Source organism: Lagopus leucura, unplaced genomic scaffold, assembly GCF_019238085.1.
Source record: "Lagopus leucura isolate 7727_CA_CO unplaced genomic scaffold, USGS_WTPT01 Super-Scaffold_100019, whole genome shotgun sequence".
Taxonomy (NCBI): Eukaryota; Metazoa; Chordata; class Aves; order Galliformes; family Phasianidae; genus Lagopus; species Lagopus leucura.
Window position 1 is genome coordinate 8,330,600 of NW_024962273.1, and position 23,580 is coordinate 8,354,179.

General features: G+C 48.9%; 1 protein-coding gene across 1 annotated transcript; it reads left to right on the forward strand.

The window, feature by feature from the left end:
- The first annotated feature begins 4,335 nt into the window (after positions 1 to 4,335).
- Positions 4,336 to 21,790, forward strand: STEAP3 (STEAP3 metalloreductase). Its single transcript, XM_042877689.1, has 5 exons — positions 4,336 to 4,401; positions 13,656 to 14,139; positions 14,597 to 15,124; positions 16,288 to 16,452; positions 21,365 to 21,790. The coding sequence occupies exons 2-5, from the start codon at positions 13,657 to 13,659 to the stop codon at positions 21,653 to 21,655; spliced, it is 1,467 nt and encodes a 488-aa protein (XP_042733623.1). The 5' UTR covers positions 4,336 to 4,401; position 13,656; the 3' UTR covers positions 21,656 to 21,790.
- Positions 21,791 to 23,580: the final 1,790 nt, after the last annotated feature.

The following is a 23,580-nucleotide window of genomic DNA, read 5'->3' on the forward strand; positions in this document are numbered from 1 at the left end:
CAAACCACTCATAATATTGGAGCAGATCATGATTCTTAGGGCATAGGGCCTGTCCTCCCCAGCCCCAGCTCAAGTGCTCCCAAAGTCTTTCCCCGAACACCACGGGACACTGTCCTGCCTCCTGAGGGGCACAGGGATGGGGATGGGGACAGGGATGGAGATGGAGACAAGCACAGGGACAGAGATGGGGATGGGGGCAGGTATGGGGATAAGAATGAGGACTGGGATGGGAACAGGGATGAGGATGGGTAGATGGGAACATGCCCATGGCCTCATGGACAGCAACAGACACAGCCTGAGTCACTGGGAGGAGGACGCTGGTCAGTGGATGTGCTGCAGAAAAGGGTGAAGCTGCCAAGTGGAAATTAGGAAACTTGGAGAAGGGAAGCACTTTAAGATAAGCCCTTACATTTCATATTTGTGCTTTATGCTTTATACATGCTTTAATACATATATTTCCATTTGTGCTATGAATAAGAATAATAGAGTAATAGAATAATTTTCCCTAAAACTACTCCTTTATCACCTGTGCTTTCAGTAGCTGATGCACAAGCTGCCAGCATCACCTGCGCCATGCACAGCATGGAGACCTCAGCCCCAGCCTGGTGCTGGGTGCACCAGAACACCCAATTCTGACACTTTTTGGACAAATTAATGTCCTTCTGTCAGCAGCAAAGATGCTGGGAACACAAAAACACTCTTTGAAGCTCTCCCATTTTCCTGTACATGGGCTAAATCTCTCCTAAGCTTATCAGATTGTATCAGCACCCCATTTCCCAGTGGTTTGTGACCCTCTTCCAAAAAGGTTATCATTTCAATGGGAAATCACTTTGAGTTGTTGTTACTTTTTTTTTTTTTTTTTTTTTTACTGTCCTGATATAAACAGAACTGGAACCCAGATACAAAATAATATGATTTTCATCCTCCAATTTCTGTCTCCAGGCAATCAGCTTGTTTCTTTAATCCAAATTAGCTCTTCATATTCGAGTCTCACTTTATTTAATCTTCTTTTTCAATTAAATTCAATTGTCTGTGATCTTCTTAACTTCCTATGCTTCCCTGCATTGCTAATACAGACAAATTCTGCATTTGTTCCTTTCACTTCCTTTTTTTCTTTCAGTTTTCTTTTGTCCTGGTGATGTGCTGCTGAACAACAGCACTTCCTCTCCCTGATGCCAGAGCAACAGCACATCTCACCCATGCCATCCACACGTATGCAATGGCTGCTACACTGGAGGTGTTTGGAGGTGGAACACCTTTTCCACCAGACAAGCTCATCTGACCCAATGTGGCACCAACACCAAAGGAGAAGAGGTGTCCCACTGCTTCTTGAGGAGTCCCAGGCAAGTCCCCAGATGTGGTTTGTTGGACAAGGGTGTATAAGGGGTAAGATACGAGCTGGCTGCCTCTATGGAAAGGTGTTGCTCTTTGCCTTCCTAGATGATAAATGGAAGTGTCTTATGTGAAGCATTATTTGAACCATTGGATACCAGTACTGATGGACTTCAGGCAAGATGATGCTCCTGACATCAGGTGTCCAATATATAAAGCACTGCATGCTGAATGCATCACAGCACCTGCAGTAGAGCTGCAGGACAGCTCTGGACCATATGTACTTGTTCTTAAGAAACCCTTTTCTTTGGGGTGCTCCATGACAGACAGCACAGGAGCACAGCCACCATTCCACATCAGCTCCACACCTCCTGCAACCATACACCACCTACAGCCCCCAGGGATCCCCACAGCCGGATCCTACCCTCGGGTGCTCAGGGAAACTCTGACTATGACAAAAAGCTAGAAGCAACTCCCACGTGCATTTCAAAGACCAAAAGACCAGAAGGCAAAGAAACAAAGACCCCAGTTTTACTATTTTGAATAAGCAGAGTTTAATAGGAGAGCAGATGCTGTCCACAGTTTGCTGCCATCAGGGATCCCAGATTTCCAATAAGAAATCCATGGGGGAAGGAATCAGACATCACTTTGGTGGTTCACAGGGATGCATCCACAGTCAGACCCATACTCTGAGCCACCATACTGCACAGGGAGCAGGAAATTTGGATACGTTGTGTAAATCTCTGCAAAAACCGGGTCTGCATGGGAAGAACAGCCCGTTCATTACTGCGGCACTAGTGGAAGTGCTGATAATTAGGAGGTTCTGGTGTTCTGGAAATCAAAGTGATTTCTATTCTTTTCTTTAATTAATTCAGGCTTTTATCTATGAAAGTGGAGATGAATCAAGGCTCTGCTCTAGGCAAGGAGCAGCAATGTGCTGTCCTGGGTATGGGGATCCTGCCATAAAGAGAGCTTGTTTGAACACTGTGGACCAAGCCATGTATTGCAATTCACCCAACACTGTAGGCGAGGAGCTGCCTGGAAATGATGCTCCTGAATGTAAAGCTCCTTTCAACTTCCCCGTTTTAGTCTCTGTGTTTTCTACTTTCCCTACTAGATGGCGCCTGCAGACAGGCAGCTCCGAGCTGAGCATTGCACCGGGTCCCCCACGAAGGGCTGATTGAGTTAATACATTTTTCTCCAAAAAGCCATGCAGCTGCCATAGCAATAGCCGGAGCAGAGCTGATTAGAGGCAGGAGTCCATTCTCTGGCAGCGCTGTGTTCATTAACTGGCTTCTCCCACTGACCTCTTCAAGAGGTGCCAGCAGCCCCTGGCTGAGGATGGAGGGCGACTCAAAACGGAGCAGGGTGGGGATGGTGGCAGCACTCCTTAAGCTACAAAGTGGTGCCAGAGATGAATTAAGGGGCACCTACAAGTGCCCAACAAAATGTGGGTTATCTTGTTTGGCTCTTCTAGTCCAGGCATCCCTCCCAGGTACCACTTGGGTGCACTAAGTAACGCTGCACCTCTGGGTGGTTCACTCAGAGCAAAAAGGACACCTAGAGCAAAATGGAGAGTGTGTCCCTGAGAAATGTGCTCATCAATGCACGTGCCCCTGGTCCTGGAGGCAGGGAGCAGTGGAGGGGAGGATGAAGTGTGCATTACCTCCTGCACGTGGATTTGGTGAAGGTAGAAAAGTGGACGATACTTGAGGGACATAAAGGAAGAAAGAAAAAAAAAAAAAAGAGAAGAAAAAAAGTTTACTGTTTTATGAAAAGGGAGCGAAGTCACAGAAGTCAGCAGATCTCAGCACTTTGTGTTAAAGGGATGTCAGAGGAGCGGGTGCTGCTAAAGGCAGAGATGGGAACTCACTGCAGCAGCTCACGGAGGCTGCAGGAGCCCTGAGAGTAGAAAAGAACCAGCTAAAAGGTATTTCAGCAACTGAGGGAGAGAATGGCATTGACGGAGAGCTCTGTAAATAAACTAAAAGGGCAGGAGAAAGACAAATGTGTCCTTTACATGATCATAGAATCATAGAATGGCCTGGGTTGAAAAGGACCACAATGATCATCTAGTTTCAACACCACCACCCCCCCAACCCCCCGCTATGTGCAGGGTCACCAACCACCAGACCAGGCTGCCCAGAGCCACATCCAGCCTGGCCTTTAATGCCTCCAGGGATGGGGCATCCACAACCTCCTTGGGCAACCTGTTTCAGTTATGATGCAGGAGTACAGGTAACAAAATCCTGAAAGTCCAGCAGAGTTCAATGATTTCTTCTCTTGAATCCACACAGAACTCTGGCTGTGGCATGGCAGTCACATCACCAAGACACGCACGGGGCAGCTGGGCACCTTTATCAGCTGCTGGAGAGTCCAACAGCTCACATCATCACCTGTGCCACCATCCCGAGATCAGTTTGAAAAGCATCAGAGCGGCGGATAAAGCTATTCCCAAAGATGCTTTTGGAAAGAGCCTCCAGGGGAAGGGGCAGATGAGGTTCCAGAGGGGTCAGTGGTAAATCCCCGCGGCTCTGACCGCGTTATTGGCCCCCTGTCTCCCGGCAGCGTGGCACCGCGCTGCCGCAGGAAGCTCTGCGCCGTCGGGGCAAGGCCGCTTATCTGCCCCGCTCCCCGCTCACAGCCCCGCGAGCAGGTGCACAGACCCTGATAGCACTGCCACGGCCGCACCGAGCCGCACCCTCCATTAAAACGAAACGCTCGCCGGCTCCGAAACGCCCATGTACGTGGAGAATTAAGAACTCCTGCCCCGAACGGGTCTCGCGTCCGCTGCGGTGCCCGGCGCTTAACGTCGGCGCGGGGGCCGCAGCTGGGACGGGGCCGGAGGGCGTGCGCTCCGCATCCCCCGCTGCCGTGCCGGGCTGCGACACGCCGAGCCGTGCCTCCTGGGCGTGCCGGGCCGGGCCACGCCGGGCCGGGCCGGGCAGGCCGATCTGCGCCGCCGGCGGCACATGGACAGGAGGGCGGAGCCTCGGGCTGACATCAGCGCGCCTCGCTCACCGCCAGCGGCCGCTCCGCTCGCCCTCCCGCTGCCCGCCCGGCACAGAGGTGAGTGCGGCCGAGGGGCTGCGGCTGCGGGTCCCTGCGTGCGGCTGAGCTCGGCGGAGGGAGGGAGCGGCCCGGGGTCCGCGGGGCCTCCGCCGCTGTCGGTGCCGGAGGCGGGCGCCGGGTCAGGGCGGTGGGGCCGGGCTGGCGGCGTGGCGGGGTGGTGCGGTGCGGTGCGGGGCGGTGCGGTGCGGGGCGGTGCGGGGCCGGGGGCTGTGCGCGCACAGGCGTGGATGGGAGGGGAACGGGGCTGCTGGTGGCTGCCAGAGCGGGAGCTTTGCAAACGCTTCGTGGAGATGAATGACTTCTTCCGGCCCGGGAGAAATCGGGCTGTGAGGTATTAAAAGAGCCGGAGCCACGCGGGCCCGCAGGGGCGAGCAGCGGGAGGCTTCTGCTGCTTCAGTGCCCCTGGGGGTTCCTATAAGGAAATAAGGTCGGATGCGCGGCGCTCCATCTGCTCCGTGTCGCTGTGCCGCACCGTGACAGCTGTGATGGAGTTGGAGGGGTGACTTTGGAGCAGGGATGCCCCGTTGGCGGGATGGTCCGGCTCGGGCTGTCCCCGTACTGAGCCCGTCGGGGACAGCTGCGGGCAGAGCATCGGGAGCCCCACAGCACCAGCCCAGCGCTGCGGGTAGAAGTGGTGCATTAGGAAAGTGCATCCCGGGGAGAGAAACCAGAGACAGCGAGAGGGGAACGTCGCTCCTCCGGTATCAGTGTTCCTGCAGGCTAAGGAGATGGAGGGCTAACAAGATTGAGCTACTTAAAATACTTTAGATTTTAAATCAGCCTTACATTTTCTCCTCTTTTAAAATCCCATTTGCTATAAAACAAATGTACAGTAATGTAGGATCCAATACTCAGTGCACGGATTCGATTTCCTCCATAATTGTGGAGCTGAAAATGTTGGTGACTCAACAAGTCTTTATTTAAAAAGAAAACGCAGCAAGCCCAAGGAAAACATGCTTCTTGAAAGCATAATTTGTGTTTGCTTTGCTTTTTACTTCTGTTTTTGTTTGGTTTGCTTTTTATTATTAGGAGCTCTGCTTTGGCTGCGACCTTGCAGCACTACACCCATCAATGAAAGCAGCTTTAGATTCAGGGGAAACACATTTTTTCCGGTGGTGGAAGAAGTGGGGCAGTGGAGGAGCTCTGACGTGTGAGGGATGGCTGTGAGATGTTACATTATGGAATTGAAGCCCACCAATTTGTTATCCAGATGTTTACCGTCGCTGATTACAATCAGGTTTCCTGTCAGTGTCACAGCAGAGGACAGATTTCCAAACTTTAAGTTACTGCTTCTCCATAGGGTCATTTCCCCTGCAGTGAACTGCAGGGTGCTTCCCATCTTCATCTAAGTGGAATATAGCTTATCTGAATGGATGAAATGGTTGGAAATCAGTGATGTGGGAGCCAACATCCCATCTTAAAAGCCCTTGGGTACTCCAGAGCCCAAATCAGTGGAAGATTTTTAAAAATTTGGCTAAGGTTTCAGGAATTCCTGAGCTCCTTCCATCTTTTTCCAGGTGCTCAGACTTCCAGTAAGTCTGAAGCCTGGATTTGCTAACACTTGCATTTCAATTTAGTTCACAGAATCACAGAATGGCTTGGGTTGGAAAAGACCTCAAGGATCATGAATCTCCAACCCCCCTGCCACATGCAGGGCCTCCAATCTCCAAATTTAATACTAGACCACGCTGCTCAGGGCCCCATCCCACCTGGCCTTAAACACCTCCAGGGACAGGGCATCCACAACCTATCTGGGCAGCCTGTTCCAGAACCTCACCACTTTCATAGTGAAGAACTTATCCTTGATATCCACCCCTAAATCTTCCTTCCTTCCACTTAAAACCATTTCCCCTTGTCTTGCTACTGCCTACCCCTGTAAAGAGTTGACTCGCCTCCTGTTTATAGGCTCCCTTTAGGTACTGAAAGGCTGCAGTAAGGTCAGCCTTCAGCCTTCTTTTCTCCAGGCTGAACAAACCCAGCTCCCTGAGCCTGTCTTCATAGAGGACGTGCTCCAGCCTCCTGATCATCTTTGTGGATCTCCTCTGGACCCTCTCCAACAGCTCCCTGGCTTTCTTGTATTGGAGGCCCCAGATCTGGACGCAGTACTCCAGAGGTGGCAGAGTTGAGAGAGGCAATCACCTCTTCAGCCTTTGCAAAAATGTCCTATGAGTTCCCCACAGACCATGGTCTGCCAATATGGGTCTGTAGATAATGCACCCAGAGCAGTGTGCTGATACCAACCACCGGCCATCACTAACAGGTACCTGCTTGAGTGAGGCAGCATCACTGAGCACCTTATTGACCAGATGGGAGGCAGCTGGGGCCCTGTGCACACCGTGCATGCCTGGACCAGGTTTCTCTCATGCATCAGAACTCACCAGGCATTTGTTGTGTGCTGCTGCCTTAACCAGAGGTGTTTCCTCCCCAGATACCTCTGTGCCCATTGCAGCTGCTCAGTAGAGAGGTGTGTCCGTGGCATAGTGTGGATGTGCCTGAAGGGCACACAATGTGTTCAGGCAAAGCAAAGGCTGCACTCACAAGGCAGCATGATCTCTGTAGGCACCGTCCTTTGTGCTCCTTTCCCTGTGAAGCCGCTTGCCCTCTTCTCTTGCTTTTCCTTCAGCTCCTCCCAGGTCAGTAACACCTCTTCCTCCTTTCCTTTTGGCTTCAGCACCCACCTGAAAGAGTGGGTGAAAATAAATGCAGATGTAAAACAGCTTACTGAAACTGCACAGGCAGCAATGATTCACAGCAGGATGTTAGCACTTCAGTGTCCCTAAGGAAAAAGCACCAAGGGATGATAGGCGAGACCCCACTTGCTTCTCCTGCCATAGCACAGGATAGGCTGTGCTCCCATAGCAGCAAGCTGGCACTGGCCTCATGCTGGAAGTGTTCTCTCCCCTCCACCCCAAACCACCCCCTGGGCTACCCTCTGCTCCACACGGCCCTGTGCATCCTCTGAGTTGCTGCAAGAAGCAAAACCAGAGGGCATGCTGATCTTGGAGGCCCTTCTAACAGGCAGCAGCAGCCAGCCCAAATATTTTCATGTGCAGGCAGTGCAATTCCTCTGCGTCCTTTCTGGAAAGAAAGAGGTTTTTTAACAGCAGGGTCTGGCAGCTCCCTGGGGGGCTGCTGTGCTCAGAGCACACCCTGATGCTTTGCTGTAGGAAAGGGAGAGCTCAGAAGTGAGTGAGTCACCGTGAGGTAGTTGTTAGCATGGTAAGAGCAGCAAGCAAAGATCCCAGAAGAAAGGAATAGAAGCCATGCAGGATTCCGCTACAGCACTTAAAGTTGTGGTCTCTTGTTGACAAGTTGGAGAAATAAACTTCTTATTCAGAGTCACATCTCTCAGATAAAGTTGTGTGTGCTGTGTCAGCATCAGAACTGCTCCACCAACACCTCATGGTGCTTCAGGTTTGTGCTCCCCATGCCTTAGGGTGAGACCTCTAGGCTTCCCAAACCTCAGATTCCCAATTTATGAAGTGCTGCCCCAATCCACGTCCCTGTCAGGCCTCTCCACACTGTATCAATTTGGCAGGCACCAGCAGAATGGTCTCTTGGTACACCAAAAATTTGTTTCCCAGTTTGATCAAGCCCCAACCAATACTGTGGATGGGTGATTTTTCTGCCCAGCATCAGTATTGCCTGTTTAACCTCACCAGGTGCCCATAGGCTGGTGCATTTCTATAGGAAAACTGTGGCCAAAATGTCTGAGTTGGTGTGGGAAAAGCAGAGCATGGAAAATTCTGGGAAAACCTCTGCTTTGCCCTGTTTTGAAACATGTTTTTGAGTTCTGCTCATGGTGAAGAATATCCTGTGGTCAGGGACGTGCCTTTGGCTTCCAAACCCAACATCCTCAGTATTAATCAATGATTAAACTGGAGGGAGTGTGTAGGTATGTAGCGGGGGGAGGGGGGGGGCTGGCAGTTGCGTTGTCATCAGCAGGCAGTGGTGCAGGGAGGGACGTACTTGCTTTGTGGGTGACATAGGGGAAATGTTTGAGAGAGGGGCTTATTAAAGAGGAGGACAAATTGGAGGGGAGGTCAGAAAGAGCAGAACATGCGCTGTGTCCCATGTTTGGACTGAGTGACCGCGTGGGCAGCGGGTGAGGGACCGGCCAGGCAGCACAGGGATGGGGTTAGGGGCACAGCACAGCAAGTCAACAGTGCTGTATGGTTGTGCAAAAGCAAACAGCGTGCTTTGAGGTAGGAACAGAGAGAGGGATGAGGGTGAAGCACGGTGCGATGGTGGGCGCATGCTGCAGCACTGGGACCCCTCAGCAGCTCTGTTCCCACCATGTGGCCACAGACAGCCTCAGCACCCAGCAGTGTTGCCCCAGCAGTCGGGGAACCTGGAGCTGCCTCAGGGCTCTGCTGTTGGCATTTCCTCATTCTCACAGCCTGGCTGGCATCCTGGGGGAGGTTTGCGACATTGCTGTTCTGGCTGAAGCCATACAGACGGTTGGTTTATTGTTTTTGCTGGTTCCTGGTTTGCACTGCTGGGAAGCTAGCTCTGTCTGCTTTGGAAGGAGAAAAATGGAAACAGGTAGCAAGCCTGTTTTCCCCTTCTTCCCTCATCTGTGAGCTATCCACAGGGCAGACGTGTTATTTGCAGTCAGCCTGGACAAGACTGGGAGAACTCCAGAAGTGTGAGCAGAGCTGAGATTGACTGGCTTTGGATAAGCCCTTTTCTTACTTAAATCTGTGCCAATCTCAGCAGGTACGTGGTACCGGCTGTGCTCTTTGGAGGGCCTCTCTGGGTACAGCAGAGACTTATGTGCTTTATTTCCCCTGGAAACAAAACAACTGTAGCCAAGACATGAGTATTTCTATGCACAGCAAGACCTGAACAGAGACTTCAGGTGCTGAATGCATCCCTCCAGCCACGACTTCTTGGTGCATCAACTCCATGGAGCGCACCAGGCTCTGCAGACAGGAACTGCAGGACTTCAGCATCATGGTCAGAAAGGGAAGTGCGAAGGTCCCTGCATGCAGATAGATGGCCTGGGGGCAGAGATCACCCCCATCCCTAGAATATGGGGGACACCATACTCCGTAGCATACAGAAACTGTCTTGGAGCAGACAGTGGGACATTCCCCTCATTCCACCCTGGTACCCATCAGGAGATGCAGATAATCTTGTCTTCTATCTCAGATAACTCCCAACGCCGAAACTGAAGCCCTGATGTGGCTCTGTAAGGACATGCACCGCAGCTACTCAAGACTCAGTTGTGGTCAGTCTAACCAAAACCTGACCCCAGGGGAAGACACAGAAGTGGTTACTCGAACCAAGGTGCTGCCTTCTAAGTCTGTATGTGAGCTGAGCTCACAGATGAGGTTTTTGGACAAACAGGAGCCAGTTTCGTTGTGCTGCACAGCACCATGGCAAGGAGCTCCTTATGAGATTGCTGCCATGTTCTGCAGCACAGTTTGACTCAGATATACTTAAGAAACTTCTGTTAACTGGAGCTATTACAAAACCAACTTGTCTTTAGTGATAGGACAAAGGGGAATGGCTTTAAACTAAGACAGGAGAGGTTTAGGTTAGATATTAAGGAGAATTTTTTTCACTCAGAGGATGGTGAAGCACTGGAACAGGTTGCCCAAGGAGGCTGTGGATGCTCCATCCCTGGAGGCATTCAAGGCCAGGCTGGATGAAGTTCTGGGCAGCCTGGTCTGGTGGTTGGAGACCCTGCACATAGCAGGGGGGCTGAAACTAGATGATCATTGTGGTCCTTTTCAACCCAGGCCATTCTGTGATTTTATCTGATAAACCTAAATACTAAGGCAGGCAAATGGATCTTGATTTTTTTTTTTTTGGTCCAGAACTGAAGCAGACCGCATGCCTTGCCTCAGTACGGGCAGCCTCGTTCAGGGTTTACATGCCAAGTGCTGACTGTGGGTTACAGGAACCACGAGGCTGTAGTCCCCTGCCCAGAATAACCGACAGGGTCCTGTAAAGATGGTCTCGTTGTTAAACAAGTGGTCAGGGATATCTGGGTCTTCCCAGGCAAACTTGCTGGAGCCCCGTTATCGCTGGCATCTCAGTCCCCATGTCTGTGGAAGGAGGATAACGATGGCACCAGCTTCCCAGATAATGCAGTGGGGCATTATCTGAGTGCAGATTGACAGTGCAGGGAGTGCAGCCACACCTGGAGGGGCTCCTGCAGCAGCTCAGCCCAGAACGGCCGTCCTGTTGGAAAGCGCTCTGAAAGCTGTGTTTGCCTGGCACCCAGCCTAAGCTAACAGCCTGCCAAGCCTCAGGTGCAAAACATGTAGAGTTATCCTTGCTTTTCTTCTGCAGAGCCCTCCCACCCTCTCCTGTGCAGCAGAGATTTGACTGCTTCAGTTCACCCAGCTTTTGTCTGTCTGATCCCATTCTGCCTTCTGTCCTGTTTTGGCGCCAGGCGGAGTGGAGCTCCTGATGTTGCTTGCTGCTATTGTACTGCAAATAATACAGCCACTGAGATGCAATAGGTGAACCACACACAACACTCTGGATGTGGGCACAGCATCCCCATGCAGTGATATAAGGGTGTCATTAACCATCAGTCTGTAGGGCAGCTTCACATTGCACTTGGTATTTAATTATGGAACTGCTGCCCGGTTAGGATTGAAGCTGGTTTACTTCCATTGTGCTGGGCTTTAAATCATCATGCAGCTTCCTTGCTGCTCTGAACTTTGTGTGATGTAACTCAGCAGGGGTACAGTTTCCTTGACAGAGAAGATCAATAAATGAGGTTTATCCAAGACTGCAGTGCTCACGCTGTGTCTGGCCTCTGCAGCCTTCCCTGTGCTGGTGGCTGCTCTGCCTCACAGTGACATGGCAGTAGCATGGCCCCCTGGAGGGGCTGGTGGGGCCCTGAGGAACAAGTGGATGCCATGGCCCTGGACGTACCCAAGTTGAGGCTGGCTGGGGCTCTGAGCGCCTGATGGAGATGTAGGTGTCCCTGCTTATTGCAGGAGGGCTGGACCAGATGGTCTTTAAGGGTCTCTTCCAATGCAAAAGATTCCACGATTCTATGAAGTCCTGTCACCCTGAGCATTGCTTCCTGTTCCAGTGGCCAGGGGCCAGAGACATCTCTTTGTTGTAGGACAACATTTCATGCATGCAGGTTGCTGAAAAGCAGAGGGTTGTGTAGGCAGGAGAGGTGGTTAAGCTAAACAATAGTGTGGGCCCCATAACAAATTGTGGGCATGAATACACCTAGGCAGAGCAAGGACGTTTCTTAAAAGTAAAGCAACGAGTTTTCGATAAAGTACGTGATAAGCAGGGGCCAAAAAAGAAAACCCAACATCTCTTCAGACAGAGCTGGAGTATTTACAGCAGGGTTTTGCAGCCTGGCTCTTCAGCTTGGCTGGGCGAGGACACAAGGCTTGGCATGGACCTGAGCTCCACCTCTGGGCTTGCTGCTCACTTCAGGAAATTTCAAGTTATCTCATCTCCAACCTCACCTGTGTGCTTCTGTTCTGTGTTCAATTTATGTGTTTACAGTGCTATACTCACCTTGTTTTGCAGCGACTGAGATCTGTATGGCCTATACTTACTGCAGGGGTGTGTGCACGGGTAGCAGCCTTGAACTAGACCATTGACACAGGTGCAGAACAAAGTCAGCCTTTGTGCACACAAGCCCTTCCACAGATCTGGAGCAGAAGCAGAAACCTTCAGGGTGAAATCTGAGTAATTCTCTCTTACCAAGCCCATGAGAGGAAGCTGCATGATATGAGTTACAGCTCATTAAAGTGTACTCATAGCACTTATGCCCATACGCAGCCCTTGGCATGTGCCAGTAGTGAGTTTTGGTGCTCAGGCACTTTGCATGAGGATTGCAAATTGCTTGCAATAAAGATTGGCTGTCCTAAACAATTATCACACCCAAGCTTGATCTTCTCTTTGTCTTTCCCAAATCCTTTATGAGCATGTTGGAAAAATACAGATCTGTGGGGAAACCCCATGACAGCCCATTCCCATTATGAAAATTACTTATTCTTACCCTTTGTTTCTCATTGGTAACTATTCATGCAGAAGTGCCCTTCCCTTTTGCACCATTATTGCTCCAATCCCAGAAAAGCATTGGATAAAGAGCATTTCCAAAAGCCTATGATAAACAAAGCCCAGTGACCAGGTCACCTTGTCCAAGCGGTCACCCTCACTTTGAAAGAACTGTGCCAGCTATAAAGCAAGACTGTACTGCAAAAGACTGTCTCTTTTGCAAATGTATCACGAGTCTGTTAATTCTGGTCTTTACTACTATTTCTCCCAGTGTGCCCAAATCAAAAGTCAGGTGTGCTGGTGTGACTCCTGAGCACTTTAAAAGTCTGGTGTCCCTTTGGCCATCTGCATTTTTTTAAGCAGGTTTGAGCTGTAGGTGACACATCATGGGAACAGCCTGGCAGTTCCCTGATTGAGCTTCTCCAGACCTCCAGGCTCAGCTGGTGTGATGCTGTTCATTTTGTTGATTTGCTTAAAGCCTCTTCATGGCCTCAATATCTAATCTGCTATGGAGAGCAGAGTGTTACAGGGTAAAATTCATTAATGTTTGTAAAGCTCATCAAGATCATTCATGAGCAAATCCCATCATATTTTAATACTTTTTTTTTTTTTTTTAAATGTCACAAGGAAGTTCTCCATGTTCATTGAATAAATGAAACAAATGGACCCAAATATTGGAACAGGCAAAAGCCACAGCTCTCTTCATTTACCACTTGGAGGACACTTTAATTCCACCTCAAACTCCTTGCTTTGATGCTGCTCCCACAAATCAAAAGAAACCCCCAGCTCTCTCAGTTGTGTGCCCAGAGATTCCCACGGACACCAGGGCTTTTCAAAAGATCTGCCCTGGTCCTACACGGCTCCAAGAGTTCCCATTGCTGGCGGCTGTGAGAATTGATCTGGCTTTGCAGCATGAGATGCAAGTAAGAACAGCATAGGATGGCTGAGTGCGGGTGTTTGATCGCCCAAACTGGGGAAACTTGTCCCTAAAACCATTTCTGTGTTGATGTCTTGTCCCCCTCCAACGGTGGCTGGATGTTACTGCACTCATGCTGGTGGGTTTAGTAGATGAGTCTGGGCTACGGGACCCAGCGCTGTACATCTACAGTTAGGCATCAGGGAATTCCCTCTTTCCCAAAACCTCATGTACTTCTATTCATGCGTCGTAAGTAGCATTTTCCTCATGACTGCAGATGTGGTCTGAATTTCTGCAAGAGCTTTGCAATGAACTTGCATTTCCCCTTGTTTTTTCCTGGCAGGATGCCTGGAGGAGACATGGCCAAGCCCCTCCTTGGCCACAGGAGCACAGAGGGTGATCCCAGCGTGGTGCCTGCAGCTGGCCGCACCATCGGCGTGCTGGGGAGCGGAGACTTTGCGCGCTCGTTGGCCATCCGTCTGGTGTGCTCTGGCTTCAAGGTGGTGGTGGGCAGCCGCAACCCAAAGCGCAAAGCCTGCCTCTTCCCTTCTGCAGCAGAGGTCACCTTCCAGGCTGAGGCGGTGAAGAAGACGGATGTCATTTTTGTGGCGGTTTTCAGGGAACATTACTCCACGCTCTGTGACCTGGCTGATGTGCTGGCGGGAAAGATCCTAGTGGATGTCAGTAACAACACTGAAATCAACCACCACAAAGAATCCAACGCTGAATACTTGGCCTCTCTGTTCCCAGCCTGCACTGTGGTCAAGGGCTTTAATGTGGTTTCTGCGTGGACGCTGCAGTCTGGTGCCAGGGATGGCAATAAGCAGGTATACTGCTTTCTTCTGATATGTGCCACATCTCAACTGTTTCAGCAGCTGAGGTCTGACATCAGTAAATGACCTTAGGCACACAGAGAAGGGGCATCAGTACTGGTTTTGGCATCCAGAAACCATCACACAGCTTGCACATTTCTTTGATCAGAAAAGAAATACACTGCTTACTCCATACCTTATAGTCCCTGGAGTCACTGTGTAAGTGAAAAACATCATTTAATTGTCTCTCTATCTAAACACAGCCAGTAAAGCAAACTGGTGGTATGCATAAGAAAGAAAACCTGTCCAGGATAGAGATCTTTGGCAACCACAGAATCCCCATCAGAAAGTCTGCCAAAACACATGATGATCCATGATAATGTAGGCTTCCTTTAGTGCAGCATCCCTCCTGCCACGCTCGTTCCCACCACTTGATCTCTTTGCCCAATATGTATCTTTCCATTTATTGCAGGTTCTAATCTGCTCCAATAGCCAAGAAGCCAAGCGTACTGTGGCAGAAATTGCTCAGGTAATGGGCTTCACCCCTGTGGACATGGGCTGCATGTCCTCAGCCTGCGAGATTGAGAACATTCCCCTGCGCCTTTTGCCAGCCTGGAAAATCCCCATCTTTTTGGCTCTGGGGCTTTTTCTTTGCTTTTTCACTTACAACCTGGTGCGACAGGTCATCCACCCTTACATCAGGGAGCAGAAGAATAAGTTTTATAAGATCCCTGTCGAGGTGGTCAACACTACGCTGCCGTGCGTGGCCTACGTCATGCTGTCTCTGGTCTACCTCCCTGGTGTGCTGGCAGCCTGCTCGCAGCTCTACTATGGCACCAAATACAGGCGCTTTCCAGACTGGCTTGACCAGTGGCTGCAACACAGAAAGCAGATCGGCCTCCTCAGCTTCTTCTGTGCAGCCCTGCACGCCGTGTACAGCCTGTGCCTGCCCATGCGCCGCTCCCACCGCTACCAGCTGATTGAGACAGCCGTCAAGCAGGTAATGTTGGCACCCTTCGGGTGGCACCTGTGATGATCTTGCAGGCACATTCAGAAGTTGGGTAAGAGGGCTTCATGGCCTTTGCATTTGCTTTCCAAAGGATTTGTTTTATGTAGGAGGTATGTCCTCATCACAGCGCACTTCCAGTGCTGTAACAAAACAATGCTGAAGTCTAGGCCATAGTCTAGGGGAACAAGGAAATGGGAAAGTACCCTACTGCCCTATCGAAGCTTTCAGCAGTGTTTATCCAGAGATTATATCCCGAGATTGCTACACCTTCAAGCAATTCAGCTCAGCAGCGCCACGGAAGAATGTGATTCTGCCATCTTTTGTCCCTGCTGTTCTTGCTGCTCTTCCCTGCCTCCTCCTGGGATGGTGCAAGAAGCTCTGTGCATCCCAGAGGTGAACCAGATCAAGGACTTGCCCCCAAACCTGTCTGCTTTCTGTGCTGGGATGTTTCCCAAGTGCTTCTCACTGTAGCCACCCAAACACTTTGTCCAAGCACAGAGGCATGGAGGCAGCTGGGAGCAGGACAGCTGGTTTTGGGAGCAGTGCCTGCTCAAAGCATCCACCAGATATTTCAGTTCCAGACTGGCACAGCCCCTTTTCAATTGCTACAGTCACACATTAATCTCGGTCAAGCATCCTGTGTCCATTTCCCCTCTATGTCCTGTTTTCTAGCAATATCTTTGTTTAGTAAATTAAGCCCATTTAATGGGCTAAAGAAGATGGTTCTAAATGTTGTTCTCTGCCATGAAGCATAAAACCCATCTTCCTTTCCATTAGCATGAACAATTTCCCCCATTAAATGCACTTAAAATGAAGGTTATTAGGAGACTACTGCATATTCAAGCATGTGTATTTGTTTTCATGGCTTTAAACTGACTTCTCATTCCAATTATCTTTCCAAATGCAACTCTGGGGCTTGCTGCTGTGGTTACAGGCTATGGGAGCTGTGAGCATCAAGCAGTTCTTCCCAGCAGGCTGCAGGTCTGATCCAACTGGAAAAATGGCAGTGGCACCTGCCACAGGCAGAGGCCAGTGGCAGCAGGAACCAGTGTTCATCCAGGAAATCTTCTTCCAAAACGAAAGTGAATACACATAAAATTCAATTCCTCTATTCCTATGTGCTCTGTTTTAACAAAACTTCATTGTCATGCCAGGCTATGGAGAAGAAGATGAATATCTGGGTAGAGGAGGAAGTCTGGAGGATGGAGATTTATATATCTGTTGGAATAATTGCCCTGGGCTTGCTGTCGTTACTTGCCATCACCTCACTTCCATCCATTGCAAACTCTCTCAACTGGAGGGAATTCAGTTTCATCCAGGTAAGGTTAACATGTGACAATGCCCGAGAGTGGTTCTGCAGTCAGCCGGTGTTACAGGCACTCTGCCACTCACCATAGAGGACATCTCAGGGCAGTGGGACAGTGGTGCTTCCAGGGAGTCATGCAGGACTCGCGTGCTCTGCTGTGGGTGCTGTGTCTCAGGGAAAGGAAAATGTAATGCATCATGTGCATCCACGTGGAGCTTAGTGGCAAGTTTTGCATGAATGAGTCTTTAATGTGCTGGTGGAATTTCTTTCTCACCCTACTTTTAACAGTGCTAGCTAGAGATCCTAAGAAGAACCAGCATGGGTTTGCCTGTGTGATGCCCCCTGCAAAATTCTCTGGGATTTTTCCTCCTCACATTGTGCCCATGAGCAGTGCTGCATTCACTCCTGAAGTCATACAAGGTAGAACACTTTGCAGACATTTGGAGAAGAGAGGATTATTCCCTTCTGTATGTGAATTGCTAAGTCAGGGCCTGAACCAATGATGGAGCACCTGGTAAAGGGACACAGCCAGCCTCTGGAGCACAGGTGAATTGCTTCTACCTGTGCAACCAGAAGGGATGGAACCAGGTTCCACCCCTTCCTAAGCCTCATTTAAGGGCTGGCTGCCACACAGAAAGGATCTCTATCTGGAGATCTCTCATTTTGCAGTATTTGGTAAGCCCTGATCTTTGGGAAAGGTGAGCAAATGTTTTTTTCTTTAACTGGATTGTATCCGTCACCTTTTTTTGAGTAATTCAGAATTCGTTATCTGTTATCATTTTTCCCTATGCCTTCTGTATTGTGGAGATGCTGTGGGGAGTCTGCAGCAGGCTGCAGATGGATAACCCATGGGGACAGCCAGTGCAGAACACAGATCTGAATGATCAGTGAAGGGCATGTCTTCTAAAAAATGGGTTAGGAGTGTCTGGATAGCTTTTCTTTCTCTCAGGTTTCCTAGTGGTTTGGGAGTCCTCTTTCCACTTGCAGGGATGTCCAGGCTCATGAGGCCAGATCTCCACAGTGACCCATGTAGGGATCCCAAACCCTCAACCCAAGGGCTGCCATTCTCAGTAATACATACAGAGCAGGGCTTCAGGTTAACAGGAACAGCAAGGAAAAAACTTCAAGTAGTCTCTGCACCTTCAGAGCTCATTTTAAGACCTAATTTCCTGAAGGACACTCACCTGTCATATCACATAATCCTGAAACCCATCATTAACTGTGCTTCCTACATGGCTGCAGCTTAGCTTGCAGTAGGCTCCCAGTAATGCTGCAGTGCCACCCAGCACGCACAAACCCCACAGATTCCCCCCTTCCCCCCCGCCATACCTCCTCTGCAGAGCCCCTCTGTACACTCAGAGGTTGGAGTATGTAGAGTTAGGGTGTGCAAAGGTGGATATCCATCATTCATTCTCCCTTGCTGAAGCTCTTCAGCTGCACATAAATAATTCAATATTCATTAGAGCAGGAGTTTGAAGCCTGCTCTCCCACAGGTGCCCTGATCTCCAACTAGTAAGTCAGTTAGTTCATCTCTTTTTTTTCTCCTCTCTTGCTGTGAGCTGTTGAGTAATTATTTACAGTGCATAAAGAAGCCTCACCTGGAGAGCCTGACCTCAAGAGACTGTCCCTTGGGGAGAAGGGAGATCTGGCTTCAAATCTCTTTCTTAACAGACAGCAGGAGCAAATTAATTCTCAGCACCACATCTCAGGGGTGCACTGCAGCCACTGGGACATTGGATAAACTCCTGTCCTGGCTTAGGCATTTCATACCAGGAATCTGAGATGAAGGGAAATAATTCCTTATAGCCTGGAATGTGGCTCTGAAACTCCCTGCATCTCCCTCTGTCTCCCTAGACAGCTCTCTGGTGGGTGCTGCTGTTGTGTTATGCAACATGTATGGTATCTTCTACCAGCACACATTCCACAACTGTCTCTTCTGCCCTTTGCCATCTTTCCTTGGGTCTTTCCAATGATATGTCAACTCTGGCACTGGTATTTGATGCTCTGCTCCAAAATAGCTCCTGGCTGCCCCAGGCAGTCACTGGCTGGCTTAGAGCATGGAAAAATCACTCCTACCTATTTCTGTGGATGTAGGGAGAGGCATTGTAGCACACCCTGCTGATGACAGTGGCAATGTGCCCGAGGAGAGGATTAGAGGCTTTTGTCATGTTAGCTTCCAGGTCGGGCATTACTTGTTTTTTAATGAGGAATGTTTTAGAGGAGTTTCTTCAATAAGTTGTTGATGCCAACTTGAGGAAATGAGTAGCAGATATATCTGCTGTTCCCAGGTGCTAGAGGGTAACATTCACATACAGCAACTCAACTCTCCCTAAATTAATGCACAGTGACACTGTAATGTAAATACAAGGGGTGAAGAACAAGGCTGTACTCTCAAGCCCTGGGGATGTCTGACACTTGAACCGACTACGGTGCATGAGAGGCACTGTGGCTAGTTGTGAAAAAGGAAAGATCTGGAAAATACAAAGCACAGCAGTCCCTGCTGAGTATCTTCCCAAAGCTGCAGCCATTTACTGCCATTTCTGTTGAGGTGGCTGCTGTGTTTGAGAGGGGTTGCACTCACGTTTGAGTGAGGGCTGGGGCTTGCTAAAAGCCAGGAACCACTCTGATCCACTCCTTACCTGGAGTTTCCCATGCCTCGCACTTTCCAACAACACTGTGGGTGCCTCTCAGCACCATGGGGTACTGCCATTATCTTAAAATACACATCTGTTGCTTAACAGGCCAAAAATAACACTTGGGTTGTTGTTCAGCTAGCAAATACAGCTGGGTTGAATAGACAGTTTCCCTCCATATCCAGTTTTGACTAATAGAAAATATACAGGATCTAGGCACTAGATAACAGGAACAATTCAGATGCAATTCAACTTACAAGGGAGATTCTTAATGTTCCCTAGTGACTTACAAATCAAATCTAATTGGTGGAGAAGTGAAAATGCGTATGATTCCTTTTATCTCTCCACCCTGAAAAATCCTCTTGGAATTTGAAGGTTGGGTTGACCTGATTTCCTTCTTAGCTCACATACTGCAGGATGCAAAGAATCTGTCATCAGGTGCCTGTAGCCCTCCTGATGATGAAGTGAGAGCCAGCTTCCACACAGTTAACAACTCTACAGGACTAATGGCAGCAGAAGTCAGAAACCTGAATGTGTTAGGAAGGTGCCTTTTGCCTTGGATGCTGCACAGGCATTTATAAATGACAGAGTCACCTTCACTGATGCATTGCAACACATCTCCTAGACACTGAAGAGAGGTGGGAGAGAGAAAAATCAATCCAGAATGGGCAGTGCAAGCTAAACCTGCATTAGAAAGATCCCATCTTCATAGAGCCATCTCTCAGGGGGCTTTACCACCTTATCTTGGCAGCAGCCCTGCATTCCCCATGCTGTGACAGTGTAAAAGCCCTGCTGACCACAGGGAGCCCTGGTTTGTGTCATTGCTCTGCTCTGTGGAGCTGCCAGCACTGTGTCCAGCTGCCATCTGCTCACCTGCACATTTATTGCTAATTAGCTCTTTGTTCTGCGTGCCCTGCTGCTGTGCACAAAGGTGGGTCACTGCACAGCTCTGATGTTCGGTCGTCTTTTGTCCTACTAATTTCCACTTCTGCTTTTCCCTGGTGCCAGCAGCAGCTGAAAGAGAAACTGTAGAGGAACAAACTAATTATCTCTAGCTCTGACACCTCTGCCATCCATGGAGCCCCATGTGGACTGTACCTGAAGGCACCTTGCACCCACTGCCAAAAGCACCTGCTGCCCTCAGCCATCACTCCTCACCTTCTCCCCAGCCCTGCCTTACAGCTGTGCTCTGCAGATCAGCCTCCTGCTGGCACCTTTGGCCTCCTCCCATCTAGGGATGTTCTACCTGTTGGAGGGGAGCTAAGATTTGATAAATTATGGGTGAGCCATGGGTTGGTGCCCACTGTTAAGAGCATTATCATCTTCAGCTGCATGGTGTATCCCAGCAAACACCTTCATTTGCCAAGTGAAGTAAATTTTGACCCCATTTGAGCTTGCTTTGGGCTGAGGAATCAGATGTGGCTTTCAGGTGGATGTGAGCTTCAGCTGAGGGGGCTGTTGGTGGCTCTGGGAATGACCTTGAAGTGCAACACAGAGACAAGAGCTCTCTAACTTGGCAGGGCTTACAGACACCCTCATGATGGCTGGAGAGGAGCTGTAAAAGTGAAGTGCATAGATATGGGGCATACTTTAGAGATCTTTCCTTGTCTGCCCAGTCCTCTCAGCTGTTTCAGTAATTCACTCTGAAGAGTAGAGGAGCCTTGATCTAGTTTGTTGTTAATGATACAGTACACATTAAAAAGTTATCTGGGTTTTAAAATGGTTTGTCAGCCATCAAAACCAAGAAGAGATGTTCTGAAGGAAGTAGTTGTCCAGTTGTCAATGTGGATGATCATGTACTACACGCATACTTTTCATTGAAAATACAGCTGGTGGCCCTTGAGGAGGGATTGTGCCTGTGATGAGCTCAGAGCCCCCACCTCTAAGGCAGGTAGGAAACCACCAGCAAGGGGACTGTAGTTTAAAATCCTCCTTGAAAACAATCTTCAGCATTCTTGGAATATTCAGGCAAAATGTTGTCTCTATGGATGCTTGGGAGCCACAGTCTCAGCTGAATATGGGGCACATTCTGGTCTGCAGAGCAAGGCTACATCCTTGCTGCCTCCCTCAATGGACAAAGGGCTCCTGACTCCCCATTCCAAGGACTTAGTCCATTGTATATCCTCATCTTGGCACACTGCAGTTTTCCTGTAGGTGACAGCTGGTTTGCAGTTGCATTTTATTCTATCAGAGAGGCACAGGAATATTCACTGCTTTCTCTGTGCTGCATATTCTTACAGGGGAAAACAGGCATGAGGTCTGCTGACTGCTTTGTGTTTCTCTTCCTTTTAGTCTACGCTGGGATTTATTGCCTTGGTCATCAGCACCCTGCACACCCTCACATATGGCTGGTCAAGGGCCTTTGATGAGAACCAATACAAGTTCTACCTGCCTCCCACCTACACTCTCACGCTGCTTGTCCCATGTACTGTGATCCTAGCAAAAGTTGCCTTCAGTTTGCCCTGCATTCAGCAGAGACTCGTGCGAATCAGAAGAGGCTGGGAGAAGGGGAGGTATGTCAAGTTTGTCCTGCCCAGTGCAACAGGGGAGTATTCAAGTGGGGAGACCTCTAGCAACGTCTGATGGAACCTCAGGGGTGACAGAGGATTTCAAAGCACTATCAACATTTCTATAAAGGTGTTCCTTTTTCTTAAATGTATGTATGTTTTAGTATAATTATATTGTGGGTAAATAATAAAATCTGGTGACTTTAGAAAATGGGCTACTATGAAAGTAGTTTAGGCAGTGGTATTTAAATTATATTGCTGGTTTGCTACGACAAATATTGCCTTAAAAATCACTGTGAAAGCTGAGCTAGCAACACCAATATACAGGGAGAAGTGATGGATTCTGTCACTGGGGATGCTAGTTGGCAGATCTACAGCAGTGCTTCTCTGTTGCTTCCTTATTATCTACTCTCATGAATGTCAATGTTTTTGTTCTTTTTTTTTTTTTTTTTTTTTTAAATATGAAGAAGCACAGATTTTCTGGGCTTTTTGATGGCAAAGACATCCTGCTTCTTGAGCATCTGGATCAACCTAAGCAGTGAGCTTTAGAAACACAACTTGTCCCTGGCTTTGGTCTCTTTAATGAAGTAACCACATAAGCAGAACAATATCCCTCTTATGTAGTGTCTGCACATTTTAGTAAAGGTATCCAAACCTGACAGCAAATCCAAGTATCTGCTTTCTCAAATACAGACAGCAGATCTGGACCTGTAGGCTCTACCTGGTGCACATTTATAGGCTGCTGAAATAAACCATCTTTGCTATCAGAGTGAAAGCTTTTGGAGAGAGGAATGTCCCTAACACCCACACTTCCTGTCTGCACTGCTGTCTCTGAGACAACAACTGCTGCTGCATGTTCTCTGTTTTACTAAATCCATTTTAGGCAGTATTTGGTGGAAATAGGGTGAAAAAGAAAAATGTGCCATTTCACAAAGAAAACCAAAGGCCTACATCAAATAATAGTTTGAAGCTCTTAGAAATCATTGTCACCTGAACATGTGTGCTTAGATAACAAAACAGCACCTCTAACACTACCGGCTCCACCAGCAGTGATAAGGTCTTTGAACTGTCTTGCAAAGAGACTGGTGAGTCTTGATCACAGCATGAGAATACAGGAATTGCGCATGTGGGGCACCATCCTGCACTGCCTTGCACCTTAGAAAGTCACTTACTAGACCACAAAGCATGTATCAAATGCTTTTCTTCTGACTTCACACACACTTTGGATGAGGTCCAGGGCAAGAATTCTGCCCTACTTTCCTTTGCTACCTTTTACTTTCTGTTCCTTCAAGCTCTTGCTCTTTATCAGAATAATTATTTAGATTTTGGAGATCCAAGTCACCCATATAGAGAATGGGCAGCCATTTGCAAAAGCTCACTTAAAAGCAAGCAATTGAGATGACACAAAGAAGACTACCTCAGCAAGACTAGACACACCGACGTGGGTGGGATAGCCTAATTTCCTTGCAGTTAAGTAAAAGGCACCGCTCAGCATTCAGCTTTGCTTTGAAAAATGTCATCAATTAGGTTTTATTTGTGGGACCAAAAAGCATCTTTTAACAGTTAATACAAATGGGAAAATGTGGATGAACTTTGGTGCACATAAGCCCTTCTATGAGCCAATACTGCTCTTGTAAACTGGATGATTTGTAGGAAAAGGAACTTCAGAATTCCCTGTTTATCCTTTAATGACAACAGTGTGTAATACTCTGCAAGTAGCGCTCAAGCTGCCAGTAATGATATCGAGGGGTTTTAGGTTTTGCATAAGGCTTACAGTAAAGTCTCCAACCACCTCCTCTTTTCACTAAGAAAAAGGAAATCAACATTGAGGGTAATGCCAAGTTTGCATAATCAGCTGATTGTTGGTTTGTTTTTTTTTTTTTGCAACACCAAAGGGAAGGGGCACTGTGAAAGTGTCCCTTTCAGAAAGCTGCTGTTATTCAGGTTTCCCCGTCCACCTCCGCAGCCTCACCCAGATCAGCATCTCATCAAATCACTCAC